Source organism: Symphalangus syndactylus, chromosome 11, assembly GCF_028878055.3.
Source record: "Symphalangus syndactylus isolate Jambi chromosome 11, NHGRI_mSymSyn1-v2.1_pri, whole genome shotgun sequence".
Taxonomy (NCBI): Eukaryota; Metazoa; Chordata; class Mammalia; order Primates; family Hylobatidae; genus Symphalangus; species Symphalangus syndactylus.
In genome coordinates this window covers 23,851,952-23,873,207 of record NC_072433.2, presented here as the reverse complement: position 1 = coordinate 23,873,207, position 21,256 = coordinate 23,851,952, and the positions used below count along the sequence as shown (strand labels likewise).

Genomic DNA, 21,256 nt, shown 5'->3' with positions numbered 1-21,256 from the left:
TCTGTAAATAATGGATTTCCAGCTTTTAGTGCTTTAACCCCTGTTAACTAAAAACCCCAAGGCTCAATTTATAATATTTATTATCTTTCCTGCATTATTCAAGATATGATCTTTTGCTTCCCTTTAAAATTATTGTTCAATTATGAAAGAGATCAAACATATAAAATGGTTAGAGATGAAGATAACAAACAGTCATAAAAACCACCATCTGGATTTAATGAATATGAACATTTTGCCATATTTGCTCCAGAACTTTTTTCTTTGAAAGATAAAATGTTGCAGATACAGTTGAGGTTCCTTTGGTCTCTTTCCTCACTCCAGTTCTCTGCTCCCTCCTCCCCAACCCTAGAGGGAACTTTTGTTCTGAACTTGGTGTGGTTCCTTCCCGTCGTGCTTTTATACTTTTAAACATTTGTGTGTCCACAACAACAACGTATACAGTTGTTTTATGTAAGTTCAAGTGTACACCAAAGACATCGTACTAAGGCTGCCACTTGCCTTTTTTTTTTTTTTTTTCCCTCTTGGCATTATCGTTTGGGATTTGTACATGTGGATTACATTCATATATTTCAGGTACTATATAGCATTCCATTTTAGAAATATATCACAATTTATCCATTCCCTCACTGATGAGTATTTAAGTTGTTTATAATTTTTTACCATTACAAATACTGCAATGATGAACATCCTTGAACATGGCCTCTTCTGTGTGTGTTGGAGAATTTCTCCCTCTGCAAATGCCTGGGAGTAGAATCCTGGTACGTCCAGAATTACGTGTCTTTAACTCTGCCGGAGGTCGTCAGTTGCCATCTAATGTGCGCTGCCTCCACAGGCATGTGAGACTTCTCTCCAACACTAATTGTCAGGCTTCTCATCTCTTTCTAATCTGATGGGTAGCAAAGAGAGTTGATCTTTTTACTGCTTTGCCGAGACAAATTTAGTCTAAGTGAGTCAAAACATCATCTTTTTGGCCTGGTGAAATGGCTCATGCCTGTAATCCCAGCACTTTGGAAGGTGGGGCTGGGAGGATTGCCTGAGGCCAGGAGTTCAAGACCGGCCTGGGCAAGATGGTGAGATCCTATCTCTACAAAAAATAAATACATAAATAAATAAAAAAGGAAAAAAATTAGCTGGATGTGGTGGCAAATGCCTGTAGTCCCAGCTACTCAGGAGGCTGAGGCGGAAGGATCACTGGAACCCAGGAGGTCAAGGTTGTAGTGAGCTATGATCATGTCACTGCATTCCATCCTGGGTAACAGAGCTAGACCCTGTCTCAAAAAAACAGGTTGGTCCCATGGTAGTGGGTTATCAGAACTTATTAACATTAGTGTCACTAAAGTTTGTATACAACCCCCGAGTGCTAAATTTGACTTTAAAAAAGGAAAAAAAAGAACTGAGATGGGAGTCTGTCTGCACGTTCAAGGGATAGTTGAACAGTGAGGAGGCCTGTGTGGCGGTAGTCATAGCATGATGAGGGTGGGGGGATACTGGGGAGCAGGAAGTGGCCGTGAGGTCAGAGAGGGGTGTGGAAATGGGGGGAAGGTATTGCATAGGACGTCAAAGGTCATTTGCGGGTCTTTGGCTTTTACTCTTTTTTTTTTTGTTTGTTTGTTTTTCAAACAGGGTCTCACTGTGTCACCTAGGCTGGAGTGCGGTGGCACAATCGTGGCTCACTGCAGCCTTGACCTGGGCTCAAGTGATCCTCCCAACTCTGTGGTCCTGATTAGCTGGGTCCACAGGCATGTGCCATCACACCCAGCTAATTTTTGTATTTTTTTTGGAGAGATGGAGTTTGACCATGTTGCCCAGGCTGGTCTTGAACTCCTGAGCACAGGGTGATCCGCCCGCCTCAGTCTCCCGAAGTGCTGGGATTATAGGCGCCCGCTGGCTTTTACTCTGAGTTAGACGGTGTCTTAGTTCATTTTGTGTTTCCATAACTGGGTAATAGAAACGGGATAATTTATAAAGAGACTAGGTAATTTATAAAGAAAAGAGATTTATTCTTTGTATTTGAGTCTGGGAAGTCTAAGGTGGAGGGCCCATATCCTGGCGAGGGCCTTTGTACTCCACATCCCAAGTGGAAGGAAAGGCAGGAGAGCTAGAGAGAAACGTGAGGGGCTGAACTTGCTTTTATAACAAACCTGCTCTTGAGATAATGGCCCCAGCCCTGAGGTAACATCAATCTGCCCTCATGATCCAATCGCCTCTTCAAGGCCCCACCTCTCAATACTGTTAAGATTCAATTTCCGGAGCCGGGCGTGGTGGCTCATGCCTGTAATCCCAGCACTTTGGGAGGCTGAGGCGGGTGGATCACCTGAGGTCAGGAGTTCGAGACCAGCCTGGCCAACATGGTGAAACCCTGTCTTTACTAAAAATACAAAAATTAGCTGGGCGTGGTAGCGGGTGCCTGTAATCCCAGCTACTCGGGATGCTGAGGCAGGAGAATCTCTTGAATCTGGGAGGCAGAGGTTGCAGTGAGCCAAGATAGTGCCACTGCACTCCAGCCTGGGTGACAGAGCGAGACTCCATCTCAAACAAACAGACAGACAGACAAACAAACAAACAAAGGGATAACATTCAAAGCCTGAGACAGGATGAGGTAACTGAGAAGAGGTAGAACATTGATTGCTTGAGGTTGAGGAGGGGGCAGGAGCCAACCAAGAAGGCTCAGGTGGGGCAGGAGGAGGGTGAGGCAGGACTGGTGTCCTGAGAGCTGAGGGAAAAAAGCGGTTAAAGAATGAAAGGGTGATCAGTTGTGTCAGATGCTGCCAGTAGGTCAGTGATATAAGAGGAGACGGAGAATCGCTATGGGATTTGGTAACCTGGAGGTCTCTCTGGAGCTCTTGATAAGAAGAGTTTGGTATTGTATTCCATTTGCTAAGTACCATTTCAGAGGTTTCCACTGGAAGTGAAATGCTTATTACAGACTAGTCTAGAAAAACTAGCCACTTTAAATCTTTTTGGAAACTGGATATATCACATAAATAAGACAAATTCTGTTCGAGTTTGCTAAAAATCTTGGAGCATGACATTGTTTGACTTTAGCTATGGAAAATGTCAAAATCATTGTCACTTAGCCGTAGCTACATTTATTTAAGTTTAAATTTAAATTATAAAATAGAGCCAAGGTCTCACTATGTTGCTCAGGCTGGTCTTGAATTCCTGGGCTCACATGATCCTCTTGCCTCAGCCTTCCAGTGTGCTGGGATTACAGATGTGAGCTACTGTGCCTCTCCTGTAGCTATATTTAATTCTCATATAAAGGGCTTTTGTCCTTTTTTTTTTTTTTTTTGAGATGGAGTTTCACTCTCTCCCCCAGGCTGGAGTGCAGTGGCGTGATCTCAGCTCACTCCAACCTCTGCCTCCCAGGTTCAGGCGATTCTCCTGCCTCAGCCTCCAGATAGCTGGGATTACAGGCGCGTGCCACCATGTCCAGCTAATTCTTGTATTTTTAGTACAGATGGGGTTTCATCATGTTGGCTGGGTTGGTCTCGAACTTCTGACCTCAAGTGATCTGCCTGCGTTGGCCTCCCAAAGTGCTGGGATTACAGGCGTGAGCCACCACGCCTGGCCAAGGGCTTTCATTCTTAGAGTAATATGGTGAGTTAATAACCATGTTTTAAAGCTGAACAACTCTTTAAGATAAGTCAGGCACTGGGCTTGGTGGTCCGATCCTGTATTTCCAGCTACTCAGGAGGCTGAGGCAGGGAGATCCTTTGAGTGCAGAAGTTCGAGGCTGCTGTGAGCCATGATTATGCCTGTGAATAGCCACTGTACTCTAGCCTGGGCAATACAGCCAGACCCTGTGTCTAAATAGTAATAATAATAATATCGAAGAAAAAAAGGAAAATGGGAAGTCAGGGAGAGAGGTCACATACAAATAGAGTGACACAAGGTATTAATGATGTTGAATAGAACAGGAATTTTGGCCAGGCTTGGTGGCTCATGCTTGTAGTCCCAGCACTTTGGGAGGCTGTGGTAGAAGGATAGCTTGAAGCCAGGAGTTTGAGACTAGCCTGGGCAACGTAGTGAGACCCTGTCTCTACAACAACAACAACAAAATATTAGAGTTGTGGTGGCACATCTGTAGTCCCAGCTATTCAGGAGGCCAAGGTGAGAGGATTGCTCGAGTCTAGGAGTTCAAGGCTGCACTGAGCATGTTCATGCCACTGCACTCCCAGCATGAGCGACAGAGTGAGATACCATCTCTAAAAAACATAAGATACAAAGGCACAAGAATTTAACAGCATCAGTTCTCAAGTGTGGTCCTCAGACATTGGGAGGCCTCCCAGACTCTTTTAGGGTTTTGCAAGGTTAAAACTATTTTCTTTTTCTTTCTTTTCTTTTTTCTTTTTTTTTTTTCTGAGACGGAGTCTTGCTGTCGCCCCGGCTGGAGTGCAGTGGCATGATCTCGGCACGCTGCAACCTCTGCCTCCCAGGTTGCAGCAGTTCTCCTGCCTCAGCCTCCCAAGTAGCTGAGATTACAGGCACCCACCACCATGCCCGGCTAATTTTTGTATTTTTAGTAGAGACAGGGTTTCACCATGTTGGTCAGGCTGGTCTCGAACTCCTGACCTCAGGTGATCCACCCACCTTGGCCTCCCAAAGCGCTGGGAGTATAGGCGTGAGCCACTGTGCCTGGCCAAACTATTTTCATAATGACATTAACATTTGCCTTTTCACTGTGATCCCATTTGCACCAATGTTCCAGAAGCAACGGTGAGTCAAGCAGTTGGTGCTAGCACCAATTGGGCTGTTGCTGTGGTCATGGTATCCTTCACCACACATACTCTCAGTATAAAGAAAAGAAAAAGCCAGGTTCGCCTGAGAATGTCCTTGATAAAGTGGTAAAATTCATTAATTTTGTGAAGTCTTGACTCCTGAGCACGTCTTTTTAATATTCTGTGTGCTGAAATGGGCAGTACTCCAAAAGCTCTTCTGCCGCCTGTTGAAGTATAATGGTGTGTTGGGAAAAAGCACGGTTGTTTGAATTGAGAGCTGAATTAATTGCTTTTTGGGTGAAGTACCATTTTTACTTAAACATCTAACAGACAAACGTGTTACTAGATTTGGGTGTTTGGCAAGCCTTTTCTTGAAAATGAATGAAGTGAGCCCGACACTTTGAGGAAAACAACACAGTATTTGTTACCAATGATAAAATATGAGTTTTTTTTTTTTTTAAGAAAGAGTGGTCGAGTGCAGTGGCTCACACCTGTAATCCCAGCACTTTGGGAGGTTGAGGCAGGCAGATCACTTGAGGTTAGGAGTTCAAGACCAGCTTGGCCAACATGGCGAAACCCCATCTCTACTAAAAATACAAAAATTAGCCAGGTGGTGCTGGTGCCTCTAATTCGAGCTACTCAGAAGGCTGAGGCACAAGAATGACTTCAACTTGGGAGGTAGAGATTGCAGTGAGCCGAGATCATGCTACTGTACCACTCCAGCTTAGGTGACGGAGTGAGACTCTGTCTCAAAAAAAAAAAAAAAAAAAAGACAAAAGACAATGTAGCAGAGATGATGGAAGGAGGGAGGAAGGGGAGCGGATATGAGTTTTTAAGTGAAAGGTTTCAAGTGAAAGTTAGACTTTTGGAATGCTTTTACCTACTACCAAGAGCTCAATGGCTTCCCAATGCTTAAAGACTTGTCTGATGAGATCAGTGGTGACATTCACAAATGTGACTTTTGGATATTGCATAATGAAATGTGTCAACATTTGGAAAATCTGCAGAACTCAATGAACCAATATTTTTCAAATGTCAAATGATGATGTTCCAAAATCACATACAAGTAAAAGATCCATTCAAAGTACAAGATAGACTTGCTTCTAGCCAAGACAGAATGACAGGGACACCTCATGGCGAATGATGCTGCACATCTTTTTGTTTTTTTTTGAGACAGAGTCTCACTCTATCATCCAGGCTGGAGTGCAATGGCACAGTCTCGGCTCACTGCAACCTCCACTTTGCGAGTTCAAGCGATTCTCCTGCCTCAGCCTCCCGAGTAGCTGGGATTACAGGCACCCACTACCATGCCTGATAGATTTTTTGTTTTTTAGTATAGATGGGGTTTCATCATTATGGCCAGGCTGGTCTCGAGCTCCTGACCTCAGATGATCCACCTGTCTTGGCCTCCCAAAGTGCTGGGATTACAGACATGAGCCACTGCACCCAGCCTACCCATTTAAAGAATTGTGTTAGTTGTCTTCTTTTTCTCTTTCCCCTTTTTTTTTTTTGCCTTATACTTTTAGCAAGGATTACTATCAGATTCTACTCATTTGGCCAGAGACCCTCCTTGAGGTGTTTGCAGCAAACTTGCTCCACAGGTAGCACACTAGATTAGCTGTCTTTCTGCTGTGAATCTGTGATGTTCTTTTTGGAGATGTCTTTTTTTTTTCTTCTTTTTTTGAGACAGAGTCTTGCTCTGTCACCCAGGCTGGAGTGCAGTGGCACGATCTCGGCTCACTGCACCCTCTGCCTCCCAGGTTCAAGCAGTTCTTTGCCTCACCCTCCTGAGTAGCTGGGATTACAGGCACCCATCACCACGCTTGGCTAATTTTTTTGTATTTTTAGTAGAGATGGGATTTCATCATCTTGGCCAGACTGGTCTTGAACTCCTGACCTCGTAATCCACCCGCCTCCCAAAGTGCTGGGATTACAGGCGTGAGCCACCACGCCCAGCCAATCTTTTTTTTTTTTTTTTTTTTTTTTTGAGATGGAGTTTCGCTCTTGTCGCCCAGGCTGGAGTGCAATGGCCGATCTTGGCTCACTGCAACCTCTGCCTCCTGGGTTCAAGTGATTCTCCTGCCTCAGCCTCTGGAGTTGCTGGGATTACAGGCATGCGCCACCATGCCTGGATAATTTTGTATTTTTAGTAGAGACGGGGTTTTGCCATGTTGGTCAGGCTGGTCTCAAACTCCTGACCTCAGGTGATCTGGTCGTCTCGGCCTCCCAAAGTGCTGGAATTACAGACGTGAGTCACCACGCCTGGCGGAGATGCCTCAGTAGACTCTGCCTCCTCTAGACTTTGCTATAACAGTCCTGTGTCCTTTCTAGTCTCTCCTAAGACCTGTCCAGGTTCATTAAGTCATTATAAGACAAGCTATACCCTGGTTGCAGTTGCTTGGACGTTTCTATTTTCTTGCCTCTGTTTCTTTAAGCTTAAATATTAAAATTGAGTTCAACTCCTCTGTCTTATCAGATATTCTCTAAATTCTCTCTTCTGTTTGTCTTACAGCTTCATGGTGATGATATGGCATCTGCCAGCTCTAGCCGGGCAGGAGTGGCCCTGCCTTTTGAGAAGTCTCAGCTCACTTTGAAAGGTGAGTGGCACTGTATAATATCTTTATCTTGTCTATGCCCAGGGAAGAGGGGGAATCTAACCACACCTTCGTCTGGGGAGCCAAATTTTGTGAAATAGTTTACATGTGTTAATTATTTATTCTCATGGGATTGTCGTCTTGTAGCTGTAATTCTTGAAGAAGAAAGAAAATAAAGGAGCAGGAACATAAGGAACTTTTGGCTAAAATTGTCTAAAATGGTGATTTCAGGCCAGGTACAGTGGCTTACGCCTGTAATTCAGCACTTTGGGAGGCTGAGGCAGGAGGATCCCTTAAGCCCAGAAGTTCAAGACCAGCCTGGGAAACATAGGGAAGCCCTGTGTCTACAGAACATAAAATAATTAGCCAGGCATAGTGGTGCATGCTAGCTGGTCCCAGCTACTAAGGAGGCTGAAGTGGGAGGATCGCTTGAGCCTGGGAGTTCAAGGCTGCAGTGAGCTGTGATCACACCACTGCACTCAGCCTGGGCGACAGGGTGAGACCCTGTCCCAAAAACAAAATAAAATGAAAACTGAATAAAATAAAATGGTGATCTCTTCATGCCCTGGGGCTCGTTGCTACCTACACTCACTCCCTGCGTGCTTCATCCAACCTCTGGCTTTAAATGCCACCAATAGAAGATCAATCCTCTGGGCTTTTCCTCTGAACTCCTGATTTATAACCAGTAGCCAGTTTGTTACCTTCACTTGAATATTTAGTAAACATCTAAAATTTAGCCTGTCTGTAGCTGAGGTCCTGGTTTTTCTTCCTCATTGTCTGTATCAACCCATCAGCATATCTGATGACTCACTCTTCAAAATGTGTCACTCAAAATTCAGCCACTTCTCACCACCCCTAGGTCCCAGCCTAGTCCAGGCCACCATTGTCTCCACCCTGAGTTAAGGCAGTAGCCTCCTGTCCTGTCTCTCTGCTTCTGCACTTTGCCCTCCTTCAGTCTGTTGGTCACTCAGCAGCCAGTGATCTTGTTAAAATGTAAACTGGGGCCAGGAGTGGTGGCTCATGCCTGTAATATCAGCACTTTGGGAGGCCAAAGCAGGAGGATCACCTGAGCTCAGGAGTTTGAGACCAGCCTGAGCAACAGAGCAAGACCCCCATCTATGAAAAAAAAAAATCAGAGGCTGAGGCAGGAGGATCACTTGAACCTAGGAGTTCGAGGCTGCAGTAAGCTGTGATTGTGCCACTGCACTCCAGCACAGGCAACAGAGCGGAGCGAGACCACGTCTCAAAAAAAAAAGAAAAACGTAAGCTGGGTCTTGTCACTCCTCTGCTCAAACCGTTCAAGGGTGCTCCATTTCACAGTAGAAGCCAAAGCTCCCATGTGATGTGACCCTTCCCCACCCCGCATTTCTCATCTCCTGTTCCTGGTCTACATTCTCTCTGCACCAGCCTCCTTGCTCTTCAGTGAATACACTGGGCAGGCTTCTGCCTCTGGGCCTTTGCACTTGCTGTTCCCTCTGAGTGAAATGCTTTTTGCTTCCTTAGGCCTTTTCTCAAAAGCCACCCTCTTCCCGATCCCCTGATCCAAAGCCACCTTCCTCATTGACATCATCACATCTATTTCCCTCCCTTCTTTATATTTTTCTTCTCAGCCCTTGTCCCTGTTTAATTAATTTATTTCATTTGTTGACTGTCTCATTCAATAGAGTGTAAGAGCCACAGTAAGAGATTTTTGTCTGCTTTGGTCACTGTTAACTACCCCAGCCACTAGAACAGTGCCTGACACATAGTGGGCCCTCAGTAAATAGTGCCTGAACGAGAGAATGTTGCTTTGGGTTCCATAGCTGTGCAGCTGTCACAGATGGGAGAGTGGCTCTCAGTATCTGAGCTCAGACCCCTCAGCCTGGTCCTCCAGAGGCAAAATTGTGTCTCTTGGGAATATTTTTCTTGAGTATTTTTGAAATGCAAATGTTATTTATATAATATACTCATGTAGTTTAAAAATCTTAATTTTTAATTTTTTTATTATTATATTTTGAGACAGAGTCTCGCTCTGTCACCCAGGCTGGAGTGCAGTGGCGCTGTCTTGGCTCACTGCAACTTCTTCCTCCCAGGTTAAAGCCATTCTCCTGTCTCAGCCTCCCAAGTAGCTGGGATTACAGTTGTGTGCCACCATGCGTGGCTAACTTTTTTGTTTGTTTGTTTGTTTGTTTTTTTTGAGATGGAGTCTTGCTCTGTTGCTCAGGATGGAGTGCAGTGGCACGATCTTGGCTCACTGCAACCTCTGCCTCCCGGGTTCAAGCAATTCTTCTGCCTCAGCCTCCTGAGTAGCTGGGACTACAGGCGTGCGCCACCACGCCTGGCTACTTTATGTATTTGTAGTAGAGATGGGGTTTCACCATATTGGGCAGGCTGGCTTCAAACTCATGACCTCATGATCTCCCCGCCTTGGCCTCCCAAAGTGCTGGGATTACAGGTGTGAGCCACTGTGCCTGGGCTCTTGTAGTTCAAAATTCTTTCCTGCAGTCCTTCAGTGCTCTTGCTTGGAAGAAACCAGTATTATGTTTCTTGTGCGTCTCTTCCAAGATACACCACAAGGGATGCATTTTTGTAATTTTGAGAGCCAGATTGCTTTCCTTGGAAGGAATACTCTCCTAGCAATGTGCGAGAGTGCCTGTTTCCCTGCATCTTTACCAGCACAATGTTGTCAGACTTTTAACTTTTGCCTGTTTCATTGGTGCAAGCTTGTGTTCTCAGTGTAGTTTTATTTCCCACTTCTTTACTTATGCATTTGACCCTTGAACAGCATGAGGGTCAGGGGTGCTGATTCCCTGCTCAGTAAAAAAATCCACATGTAACTTTTGACTCCCCCAAAACTTTACTAACACCCTACTGTTGACTGAAAGCCTTGCCAATAACAGAAACAGTTGATTGGCTGGGTACGGTGGCTCGCGCCTGTAATCCCAGCACTTCGAGAGGCTGAGGCAGACAGATTTCCTGAGGTCAGGAGTTCGAGACCACCCTGGCCAACATGGTGAAACCCTGTCTCTACTAAAAATACACAAAAAAATTAGTCAGGTGTGGTGGCGGGTGCATGTAATCCCAGCTACTTGGGAGGCTGAGGCAGGGGAACCGCCTCAACCCAGGAGGCCGAGGTTGCTGTGAGCCAAAACCACACCATTGCACTCCAGCCTGGGCAACAAGAACGAAATTCCGTCTCAAAGAAAACAACAACAACAAAAAAACAGAAACAGTTGATTAACACGTATTTTGTATGTTACATGTATTATATACTGTATTTTTACAATAAAATAAGCTAGAGAAAAGAAAATCATCAGGAGGAAAAACAATTTACTATTGATTCAGTGGAAGTGGATCACCATAAAGGTCTTCATCCTCATCATTTTCATGTTGAGTAGCTGAGGAGGAGGAGGAAGAGGACGGATTGGTTTTGCTGTCTCTGGGGTGGCAAAGGTAGGAGAAAATCCATGTAAAAGTGGACCCTCATAGTTGAAACCTCTCTTGTTTAAGGGTCAACTGTATGATGTTTAGCATCTTTTTTTTTGTTTGTTTTTGAGACAGAGTCTCACTCTGTCACCCAGGCTGGGGTGCAGTGGTGTGATCTTGGCTCACTGCGACCTCTGTCTCCTGGGTTCAAGCGATTCTCATGCCTCAGCCTCCCAAGGAGCTGGGTTTACAGGCATGTGTCACCACACCTGGCTAATTTTTGCATTTTTAGTAAGATGGGGTTTTGCTATGTTGGCCAGGCTGGTCTCGAACTTCTGACCTCAAGTGATCCGCCTGCCTCAGCCCCCAAAAGTGCTGGGATTACATGTGTGAACCACTGCACCCGGCCAGTGTTTAGCATCTTATATATTTAAGGGCAGGTGTATTTCCTTTTCTATGGATTGCCTGTTCATGTTCTTTGCCTGTTTCTTATTACATTATTGATTTTTTTTTGTAGTCTTGAAATATTTTAATTATATTTCTTGGAGTCTTTTGCCTGCTTCTGCCCTTTTGAGTAGGGAGATGCATTAGAGTGAACTGATATGGTTTTAAACTGGGGACTACAGACTTTATTACCTTAGCTAATAATTAGCAAGTCTATCTAGGTCAAAGCAGAAGTCGGCCTATTGGACCTGGTAACATCCTGAGGTCCGTTTTGGGGCCATATTATTCAGCCACACACACTTATTTCTTTTCTTTTTTTCTTTCTTTTTTTTTTTTTGAGATGGAGTCTTGCTCTATTGCCCAGGCTGGAGTGCTGCAGTGGTGTGATGCTGGCTCACTGCAACCTCTGCCTCTCAGGTTCAAGCAATTCTTCTGCCTCAGCCTCCAAAGAAGCTGGGATTACAGGCACCTGCCACCACACCCGGCTAATTTTCATATTTTTAGTAGAGACGGGGTTTCACATATTGGTCAGGCTGGTCTCAAACTCCTGACCTCAGGTGATCCACCCACCTCGGCCTGCCAAAGTGCTGGGATTACAGGCATAAGCCACTGCACCTGGCCTCTTTTCTTTTTTTGAGACAGAGTCTTTCTCTGTTGCTCAGGCTGGAGTGTAGTGGCATGATTACAGCTCACTGCAGCCTCAAAATGGTCTCAAGCAATCCTCCTGCCTCAGCCTCCTGAGTAGCTAGGACTCTAGGCATACACCACCATACTTAGCTAATTCTTAAATTTTTTTTATAGAGATAGGTCTTGCTGTGCTATCCAGGCTGGTTTCAAACTCCTGGACTCAAGCAGTTCTCCCACCTTGGCTTCTTAAAGTGCTGGGATTAGAGGTGTGAGCCACTGCACCTGGCTCCCACCTCAGCCTCTTAAAGTGGTGGGATTACAGGTGTGAGCCTCTGCACCTGGCCAGCACATACTTATTTCTAAAGGCTTTTCTGTTGCCTTTCCTCAAGGTGAATTTTCTTACCAGGGTGGAAAGAGCCAGCTTGATAATATTGGTGTATCTCATTATACACATATTTAACCTACACAGATTTGGTAGTACCATTCAGGAAAATGGTGGCGGGAAAGAGAAAGAGAGAAATAACCGTTTAAATAGTGTAGGTGGTTCTTTTTCCCGTGCATTTCATGAAGAAAGCTGATAGTGTAACCTGTGGGGTGTGACTGTGCGGTTTCCAGTTCCCTTGTGCCTGCCCACACACAGTGTGATGCTGGTGTTTTAAGGTACATTTTTAAATGCATCGGGGCCCTTAAACGTAGGCCAGCTATTTTATTTGATATTTTACTAGAGAAACACTGAAAAACTGATCTCTGAAAAGCATAGTATAAAACAAGAAACGAGCTGTTTGGAACTTATTGAGAGAGCAGATGCCAGACTCTATTGTGGTCCCTTCTTAAGAGCTTTTTCAGTGTATAATTTTGTCATTATGTGATTTTTGCCTGATTTGTTGACTTTAAAAGCTAAATCTCACATAAAGTCGCGACTCTGTGTATAAAGATACATTTCGTGAAAGAGACTTTCTAGATAAACTTGCTCATATCTTTATTTTGGCCTGTCTTTTAAGAACAAGAAATATTCAAAATATCACCCTGCCAATTAACTGTAGGTTACAAATGTGTCAGTGGAGAGACCTGGCCAACTCCACATTAAGCAGGTGTTCAAACTTAGTATCCCCAATGGCAGGACAACCTAATGTATGTGATAAGAGGTACACGACATAACTTATGTAGTATTCTTCTTTCTTTTGAGTCAGGGTCTCACTCTGTCACCTAGGCTAGAGTGCAGTGGCACAATTACAGCTCACTACAGCCTCGACCTCCTGGGCTCCAGGGATCCTCCTATCTCAGCCTCTCGAGTAACTGGAACTACAGGTGTGAGCCACTACACCTGGCTAATATTTTATTTTTTGTAGATTTGGGGTCTTAACTGTGGTGCCCAGGCTTGTCTCGAACTCCTGGGCTCAGGTGGCCCTTCTGCCTCGGCCTCCCAAAGTGTTGCATTTACAGGGTGAGCCACTGTGCCTGGCCTTTAAACCGAATCTAATCATGAGGAAACAATTGTAATCACCCGGTGGGTTCTTCTTGCCCACTGCACAGACAAAATAAATTCACTGCTGGGCGCGGTGGCTCATACCTGTAATCCAAGCACTTTGGGAGGCCTAGGTGGGTAGATCACGAGGTCAGGAGTTCAAGACCAGCCTCGCCAAGATAGTGAAATCCTGTCTCTACTAAAAATACAAAAAAATTAGCCGGGTGTGGTGGCAGGCGCCTGTAATCCCAGCTACTCGGGAGGCTGAGGCAGAAAATTGCTTGAACCCAGGAGGAAGAGGTTGCAGTGAGTTGAGATTGCACCACTGCACTCCAGCCTGGGCAACAGAGCGAGACTCCATCTAAAAAAAAAAAAATAATAAATAAATAAATTCACTGAGACTGTAGCATTGTATTAGAGAAAGAGTTTAATTGACACAAAACAGGCCATATGGGAGACAGAGTTATCACTCAGATCAGTCTTCCTGGAGGCTCAGAGGTTAGAGTTTTTATAGACAATTTGACAGGCAGGGGACTAGGGAATGGGTGCCGCTTATTGGTTGGGGATGAGATTATAGAGGTGTGGAAAATGGTCCTTCTTTGCTGAGTCCACTTCTGGGTGGGGCCACAGGATAATTTGTTTCACGAGTCAAGTCACAAGCCCAGGCAAGGTCAGTAGATTGCCAGAAAGTCAGAAAAAATCTCAAAAGACCAACCTTAGGTTCTGCAATAGTGATGTTATCTATGGGAGCAATTGGGGAAGTCACAAATCTTGTGACCTCTGGCTGCATGACTCCCGAGCAGTAAGGGATTATAGAAACTATACCTACCTCTTATTAGAATTCAAGCCCCTCCCATAATCCTAACCTTGTGGCTGTTGATTAGTTTTACAAAGGTGGCTTCGTTTTGGGAAGGGCTGTTATTATCCTTGCTTTTTTTTTTTTTTTGAGACAGGGTCTTGCTCTGTCACCCAGGCTGGAGTGCATTGGCGCAATCTCAGCTTACTGCACTTTCTGCCTCCTGGGTTCAAGCGATTCTCGTGTCTCAGCCTACCGAGTAGCTGGGACTACAGGTGTGCACCACCACGCTCGGCTAAGTTTTGTATTTGTAGTAGAGACGGGGTTTAACCAAGTTGGCCAGGCTGGTTTCAAACTCCTGATCTCAAGTGATCTGCCTCCCTTAGCCTCCCAAAGTGTTGGGATTACAGGCATAAGCCACCATGCCCAGCTAGCCTTGCTTTAAGATTAAACTATAGGCTGGGTGTGGTGGCTCATGCCTGTAATCCCAGTACTTTGGGAGGCTGAGGCTGGTGGATGGCTTTGAGCTCAGGCTTAAAGTTTGAGACCAGCCTGGGCAACATGGAAACGCTGTCTCTACAAAAAATACAAATATGAGCCAGGCATGGTGGCGCACACCTGTAGTCCTAGCTACTTGAGAGGCTGAGGTGGGAAGATTGCTTGAGCCCCAGAGGTGGAGGCTGCAGTGAGATGAGATTGCACCACTGCACTCCAGCCTGGGCAGCAGAGGAAGACCCTGTCTCAAAAAAAAAAAAAAAAAAAGAAACTATAAACTAAATTTCTCCCAAAATTAGCTTGGCCCATGCCCAGGAATGACCAAGGACAGCTTAGAAATCAGAAGTAAGATGGAATCAACTATGTCCCGATTTCTCTGTCATAATTTTGCAAAGGCAGTTTCACAATCAGAAAAATGTAGAATTTGCTGCATTCTTTTTTTTTTTTTTTTTAGCAGCCAAGAGATCTTTATTGGAGAGGTAGAGGTCAGGTCGTGCGGGGGAGAGAGAGAAGAGAGAGAGGAGGAGAGGAGGAGAGGAGAAGAGGAGAGAGGAGAGAGAGGAGAGAGAGAGGAGAGAGGAGAGAGGAGAGAGAGGAGAGAGAGGAGAGAGAGGAGAGAGAGAGCAGTTTGCTGCATTCTTTATAACAGCTGGTGGAAGTCTTTAAAAATCATTGTTGCCTTGGCAAAGCTGCTGGGATTATAAAAGAAAAAAACCAAAAAGTTAAACAAACAAAAATCATTGCCATGGAAAAGAAGGAAGGATGTTCTAGATTTTAAAAGATTAAGGAGATAGTAGCCACAGGCAATTTGTATATATTGATTAGGTACCGAATTGGGGGAAAAATGTCTTTAAAAATATGTTTGGGGACTGGGCAGTGGCTCATGTTTGTAATCCGAGTGTTTTGGAAAGCTCTGGCGGGTGGATTGCTTGAGTCCAGGCAGATTCCTTGAGCCCAGGAGTTCGACATCAGCCTGGCCAATGGGGTGAAACCTCGTCTCTACAAAAAAAATTAAAAAGTTAGCCAGGCGTGGTGTTGTGCGCTGGTAGTCCCAGCTACTCAGGAAGCTGAGGTGGGAGGATTGCTTCACCTGGGGAGGTCGAGGCTGCAGTGAGCCGTGATCGTGCCACTGCACTCCAGCTGGTCTACAACTTACTTTTAAATGGTTTTACCTAGGAAAAAAAATGTGGATATATACACACACACACATGCATAGAGACATAGATGGCATTTATCTATAACCTGTGGTGTCCAATAGGATAGTCACTGTAGCCACATAGAACTGTTTACACTTAAATTACAATTATATAGCATTTAAAAATCGTATCCTTATTTGCACTAGCCATATTTCAAGTGTCAATAGCCACATGTGTCTCATGGCAATGTACTGGGCAGCACAGATGTGGAACATTTTCGTCATGATGGAAGTTCTCGTGGGTAGTGATGCTATAGACACATAGAACAGAAAGCAAATGTGGCAAAATGATAACAATTGGTGAAGAGTATGCAGTATTTATTGTTCTATTTCAATTTTTCTATAGATTGGAAACTTCAAAATAGGAGGTTTTTTTTTTTTTTTTTTTTTTTTTGAGAGTCTCGCTCCATCACCCAGGCTGGAGTGCGGTCTCAGCTCACTGTAACCTCCGCCTCCTGGGTTCAAACAATTCTCATGCCTCAGCCTCCTGAGTAGCTGGGACTACTGTTGTGCCCTACCACGCCCAGCTAGTTTTTGTATTTTTGGTAGAGACAGGGTTTAGCCATGTTGCCCGGGCTGGTCTCAAACTCCTGGCCTCAAGTGATCTGCCTGCCTCAGCCTCCCAAAGAGCTGGGATTACAGGCGTGAGCCACCATGCCCTGCTTCAAAATAAGAGTACTAAATGCCACATATGATTCTAGATTGGGGCCTGGATCAGAACAAATTTTTTTTCTTAATTTTTTTTTTCTATGTTGAGCATTGATAGGACAATTGGCAAAATATGAATAAAGTCTGTAAATTAAATCTCAGTATTATAAAAAGTTAAATGTCCTGATTTTGATAATTGTGCTATTGGTTATGTTAGAAAATGTGTTTGTTGGGAAATACACCCAGAAGTATTTAGGAGTAAAGGGGCACAACATCTATAGCTTACTCTCAGAGTTTCAGGAAAAAATGTGTATGTGTATCAGCGCAGATACTCCTCAACTTACAGTGGGGTTACGTCCTGAAAAATCCATCATAAGTTGAACATATCGCAAGTTGAAAATGCATCTGATACTCCTAATCTGCCAAGCATCATAGCTTAGCCTACCTTAAATGTGCTCAGGACACTTCGATAGCCTGCAGCTAGGTGAGATCATCTGGCGAAGGGGTACACGGCAGAGTATCAATTGTTTGCCCCTGTGACCACATGGCTGAGTGGTGTTGCGGCTCACTGCCGCTGCCCAGTAGTACCGCATATGACTATTCTGCGAAAAGACCAAAATTCAAAATTTAAAGTACAGTTTTTACTGAATGCATATCGCTTTCCCACCACTGTAAAGTCAAACGTCCTAAGTCGTGCACCGTTTGTAGTCCCTATTTTTTTAATGGCATGTAGATTCATGCTCTTACCACCAGGTGGCCTCAGTTAACCTTGGTCCGTGTGTAAATCACTGCACCTCATTTTTCTACCCTGGGCCATGCCTCAGTACCACAAACCTTTATTCCTAGTACTATTCCCTTGTCGCTTCTGAATCTTAGCCACAGCTGATTTTTTATCTGTTGCCTTCCTCCCTTCTGTTCCTTTGGGGCCTGAGGAAGACAGTTACAGCTATAAAAAATCTGAAGGTGAATTTGGCCTTTGCCAAGTTGTAGACACCATTGTAGGACTGTCACCTTTCAGAAGAGTCTTGGGAGGGAGGGATTTGCTTATACTCAAACAGGGAAGCTCAGGCTAGGATAGACTTGCCATTACGGGCAAGGGAGCATCAGTTGTATCTCTGATTTGGGGCAGGATGGGAGACATCTAGATGTGTTTTACCCTAGCGACCTGGCATTTCCACCGGGGTAATATACAATAGGATGTCTGTCTAGCTCCTTGGCGTGATGCTTGCGTAGCTTTGTGCTCCATGAGTCTTTGGCTTGCTGGTCCCAAACGAACATCAGAATTGTTGCCACATGAAGGCTATGAGCGGAAGAAGAAATGTAGATGACTAATGACACATGGCAAAAATATTCAACCTTGCTGGTAATTGAAGAACAGCAATAGAACAAATAAGTAAAGTTCAATAATAATATGCAGCATGATGTGGAATCAGGCCGGCTGGGTGCACAGTCTGGCTTGTAGCTCCCTGGCTATGTAGAATGGGACAGTGACCTTGCCTCTCAAGCCTGTTTTCTCCTGGGTAAAATGGGGTGATGATATATTCCCTGCCTCATGGGTTTGTTGTGAGGATTCAGTTAGATAATGTGTGCACATGGCAGAGGGTCTTTAATAAGTACTCATAAAATCTTAAATATTATCTTTATTTATTTCAATTAAAATTTATAAATTGGCCAGGTGCGGTGGCTCACGCCTGTAATCCCAGCACTTTGGGAGGCCAAGGTAGGCAGATCATCTGAGGTCAGGAGTTTGAAACCAGCCTGGCCAACGTGGTGAAACCCTGTCTCTACTAAAAATACAAAAATTAGCCGGGCATCGTGGCAGGCGCCTGTAATCCCAGCTACTCAGGAGGCTGAGGCAGGAGAATCGCTTGAACCTGGGAGGCAGAGGTTGCAGTGAGCCGAGATTGCGGCATTACACTCCAGCCTGGGCAACAAGAGCGAAACTCTATCTCAGAAAAAAAAAAAAAATTATAGGAGGCCGAGGCGGGCGGATCACGAGGTCAGGAGATCGAGACCACGGTGAAACCCCGTCTCTACTAAAAAATACAAAAAATTAGCTGGGCGCGGTGGCGGGCGCCTGTAGTCCCAGCTACTCGGAGGCTGAGGCAGGAGAATGGCGTGAACCCGGGAGGCGGAGCTTGCAGTGAGCCGAGATTGCGCCACTGCACTCCAGCCCGGGCGACAGAGCGAGACTCTGTCTCAAAAAAAAAAAAATTATAAATTTTGTTATGTTCCCAGGCTGGTCTTGAACTCCTGGGCTGAAGCAGTCCTCCCACCTTGGCCTCCCAAAGTGCTGGGATTCCAGGCATGAGCCACCACGCCCGACCTTAGCTGTTATCTTTACACTGTGTTTTTAACCCATGTGATTTGCAAAAAGTGAACAAGCATATCCCTTAGCACTCTGCGATGTCTGGTAAAATGAATATTCTCCTGTAGCACTGATGGGAGGCTACATGGGTTTACCTTTCTTGGAAAGGAATGGGCAGTTTTAAGAACTTTAAAAAGTGTTCATATCCTTTGGAGGAATACTCAAGAAAGGCATGCAGATGTATATGTTCACGGTAATTTCCCCAGAGCGAACAATTGCAAGCAGTCTATTCGACGATGAAAGAATAGTTAACATATACCATTATGGGCTTGTATTGCAGTCATTTAAGAGTGACTTATGGGGGTGAAGAATTTTTAAAGAATTAATAAAGGATGAAAATCTGGAAGGCAATTTACCAATGATAAATTGGTAATGATGATCACTGGCAGTTATCCCAGTGGTTTCAGGTTAGGGATGATTTTTTTTTTCTTACACTTCATATTTTTTTGGTGTGTGTACTCACATTTCTTTAAAAAGTTTTTAGAATCAAGACAAAACAAAATGTATTGATTTATTTTTTAAAGAAATAACTAAAAAGAGCCGGAACATCTGCCACAGGGGGGCATCTGGGAGCCCTGGGACTCAACTTGGACTTTTTCTTTCTTTCTCTCCCAGTGGTGTCCGCAAAGCCCAAGGTGCATAATCGTCAACCTCGAATTAACTCCTACGTGGAGGTGGCGGTGGATGGACTCCCCAGTGAGACCAAGAAGACTGGGAAGCGCATTGGGAGCTCTGAGCTTCTCTGGAATGAGATCATCATTTTGTAAGAGAAAGCCCCTTCTTTTTGAATGCAGCAAGATGGGGAAAGAGAGAGGGTGCTCCGAGGGGGTTGTGGGACCTCCGACTTTTTCTGCCTATGGTACCCAAGGTGGCTCTCTTTAGTCGTTCCTACACTACTGAGCTCATAGAGCGTTCATTATTAGCTAGAGGGTTACAGGGTCAGCTTTGAGGGGGGAAAGGATATATGTGGGTGTCTGCTTGTTTTGGTTACCCCTCCCCAAGATGTCAGCAGTTTAGTTTAAATGTTTTCTTCTAAGTTATAGGAATGATCTGCTTGGATGTAATGAATCAGGTATTTGTTTTCCAGGAATGTCACGGCCCAGAGTCATTTAGATTTAAAGGTCTGGAGCTGCCATACCTTGAGAAATGAACTGCTAGGCACCGCGTCTGTCAACCTCTCCAATGTCTTGAAGAACAATGGGGGCAAAAGTACGTATGATGAAGGGGGCGCCGACGTGATTCATTGGTGGGGATGGGAGGACCTGGCAGATCCACCTGGTGTTGCAGTTTCCCCCAGGACTAGGGGCTGCGGTACCTCTGTTCTCCTTGGATGCTGTCTTTGGAGTTTTAGGAAGGCTGAGGACTCCTCTCTGCCTCTACTACAGAGTTTAGCCCTCTTTGTCCAGGGCCTCTAGTAATGTGATGCAGTGGTGTGTTGCCCTTGATCCTTCCTTAGGGACTGGAAACTTTCTGTCTGCCTCTGCTTCTCTTCCCATTGCAGGAGATGTGTGATATGTTGAATGAAACTGCCAAATGCCTCTAGCCGAAATCATTGCTTTTCTAGCCTCAGCCCTAAAACAGAACAAAGGAGCTGTGTGTATACGTATATGTGTGTGTGTGTGCATGCCTGTGTGCACGTGTGTGTCTGGGATAGTATTACAAATAGTGCCCTGTGCTTACTCGGCACTCAGTAAACATTTACTGGATGTTGGAACGTGATGGACACGCCATCTGAATTAGCCAATGTGCCTCTATGTCACGGACATATAAATCCTCATCTATTTATTGCTGTTTGTGGTCAGTGGCATGGCCCATGGCTGTGGTATTGGACCCTCCTTCATAAGGCCTCTATTCAGAGCAGTACCATATGTGGCGAATGAATGGCATGGAAAGAAAGGCTCCTTTTTCTCTTGATGTCTAGAAAGTATTTTCTGAAAGTGGATGTAGCTTAGGAAAGAGGTGGGGGCGGGGAGCGTTGCGTTCCAGCGAGCGTGTTACATTGATTTAAGAGTCTTTCTTTTCTCTCCAAGCCTGTCCTTTTAAGCGATGGGCCACTTGAAAGCTCTTTGAGTCTCCTCTGGTCTTTTCTTTTCGGCTGGGCACATAGAGATGTGCTGAACCCACACTGGCCCGAGGAATTGTTTAAAACCAGAGATGCGCCTCCACTTTAATCCTGCAGAGAACTCCCTGATTGCTTTGTCTTCTGATTTGGTGTTTATTTTCCCAAACCCTAGCCAGCCTTTTGTAATTTGATCATCAGGGAGAATTCTATTTATTGCAATATTTGGAAATATACTTGTGGATAGCCTCACATTAGGATGCAGCAACCAGCATGAGGGTCCTTTTTTCTTCTTCATTCGCCCAGCCAATATACTTTTGCTTTTGGTTAGCGAAAGTCCTTGTAGAAATTGTAAATTACAGAAGGAAAACAAAATTTGCCCGTAAGCACAGCACCTAGTAATAGTTATTGTTTTTTCTTTTTTTTTTTTTTTGAGATG

The 21,256-nt window shown here is 44.8% G+C and overlaps 1 protein-coding gene across 4 annotated transcripts in view; it reads left to right on the top strand.

Annotated features, from left to right (window-relative positions):
• WWP2 (WW domain containing E3 ubiquitin protein ligase 2) overlaps positions 1-21,256 on the top strand; it is a 181,378-nt gene that overhangs the window by 17,891 nt on the left and 142,231 nt on the right. For all 4 annotated transcript variants that reach the window (XM_055297777.2, XM_055297778.2, XM_063611584.1 and 1 more), the window contains 3 exons: positions 7,234-7,318; positions 19,374-19,521; positions 19,846-19,967. In XM_055297777.2, coding sequence (XP_055153752.1) covers positions 7,249-7,318; positions 19,374-19,521; positions 19,846-19,967 — 340 coding nt within the window. In that variant the 5' untranslated portion in view covers positions 7,234-7,248. The remainder of the gene's footprint in view (positions 1-7,233; positions 7,319-19,373; positions 19,522-19,845; positions 19,968-21,256) is intronic.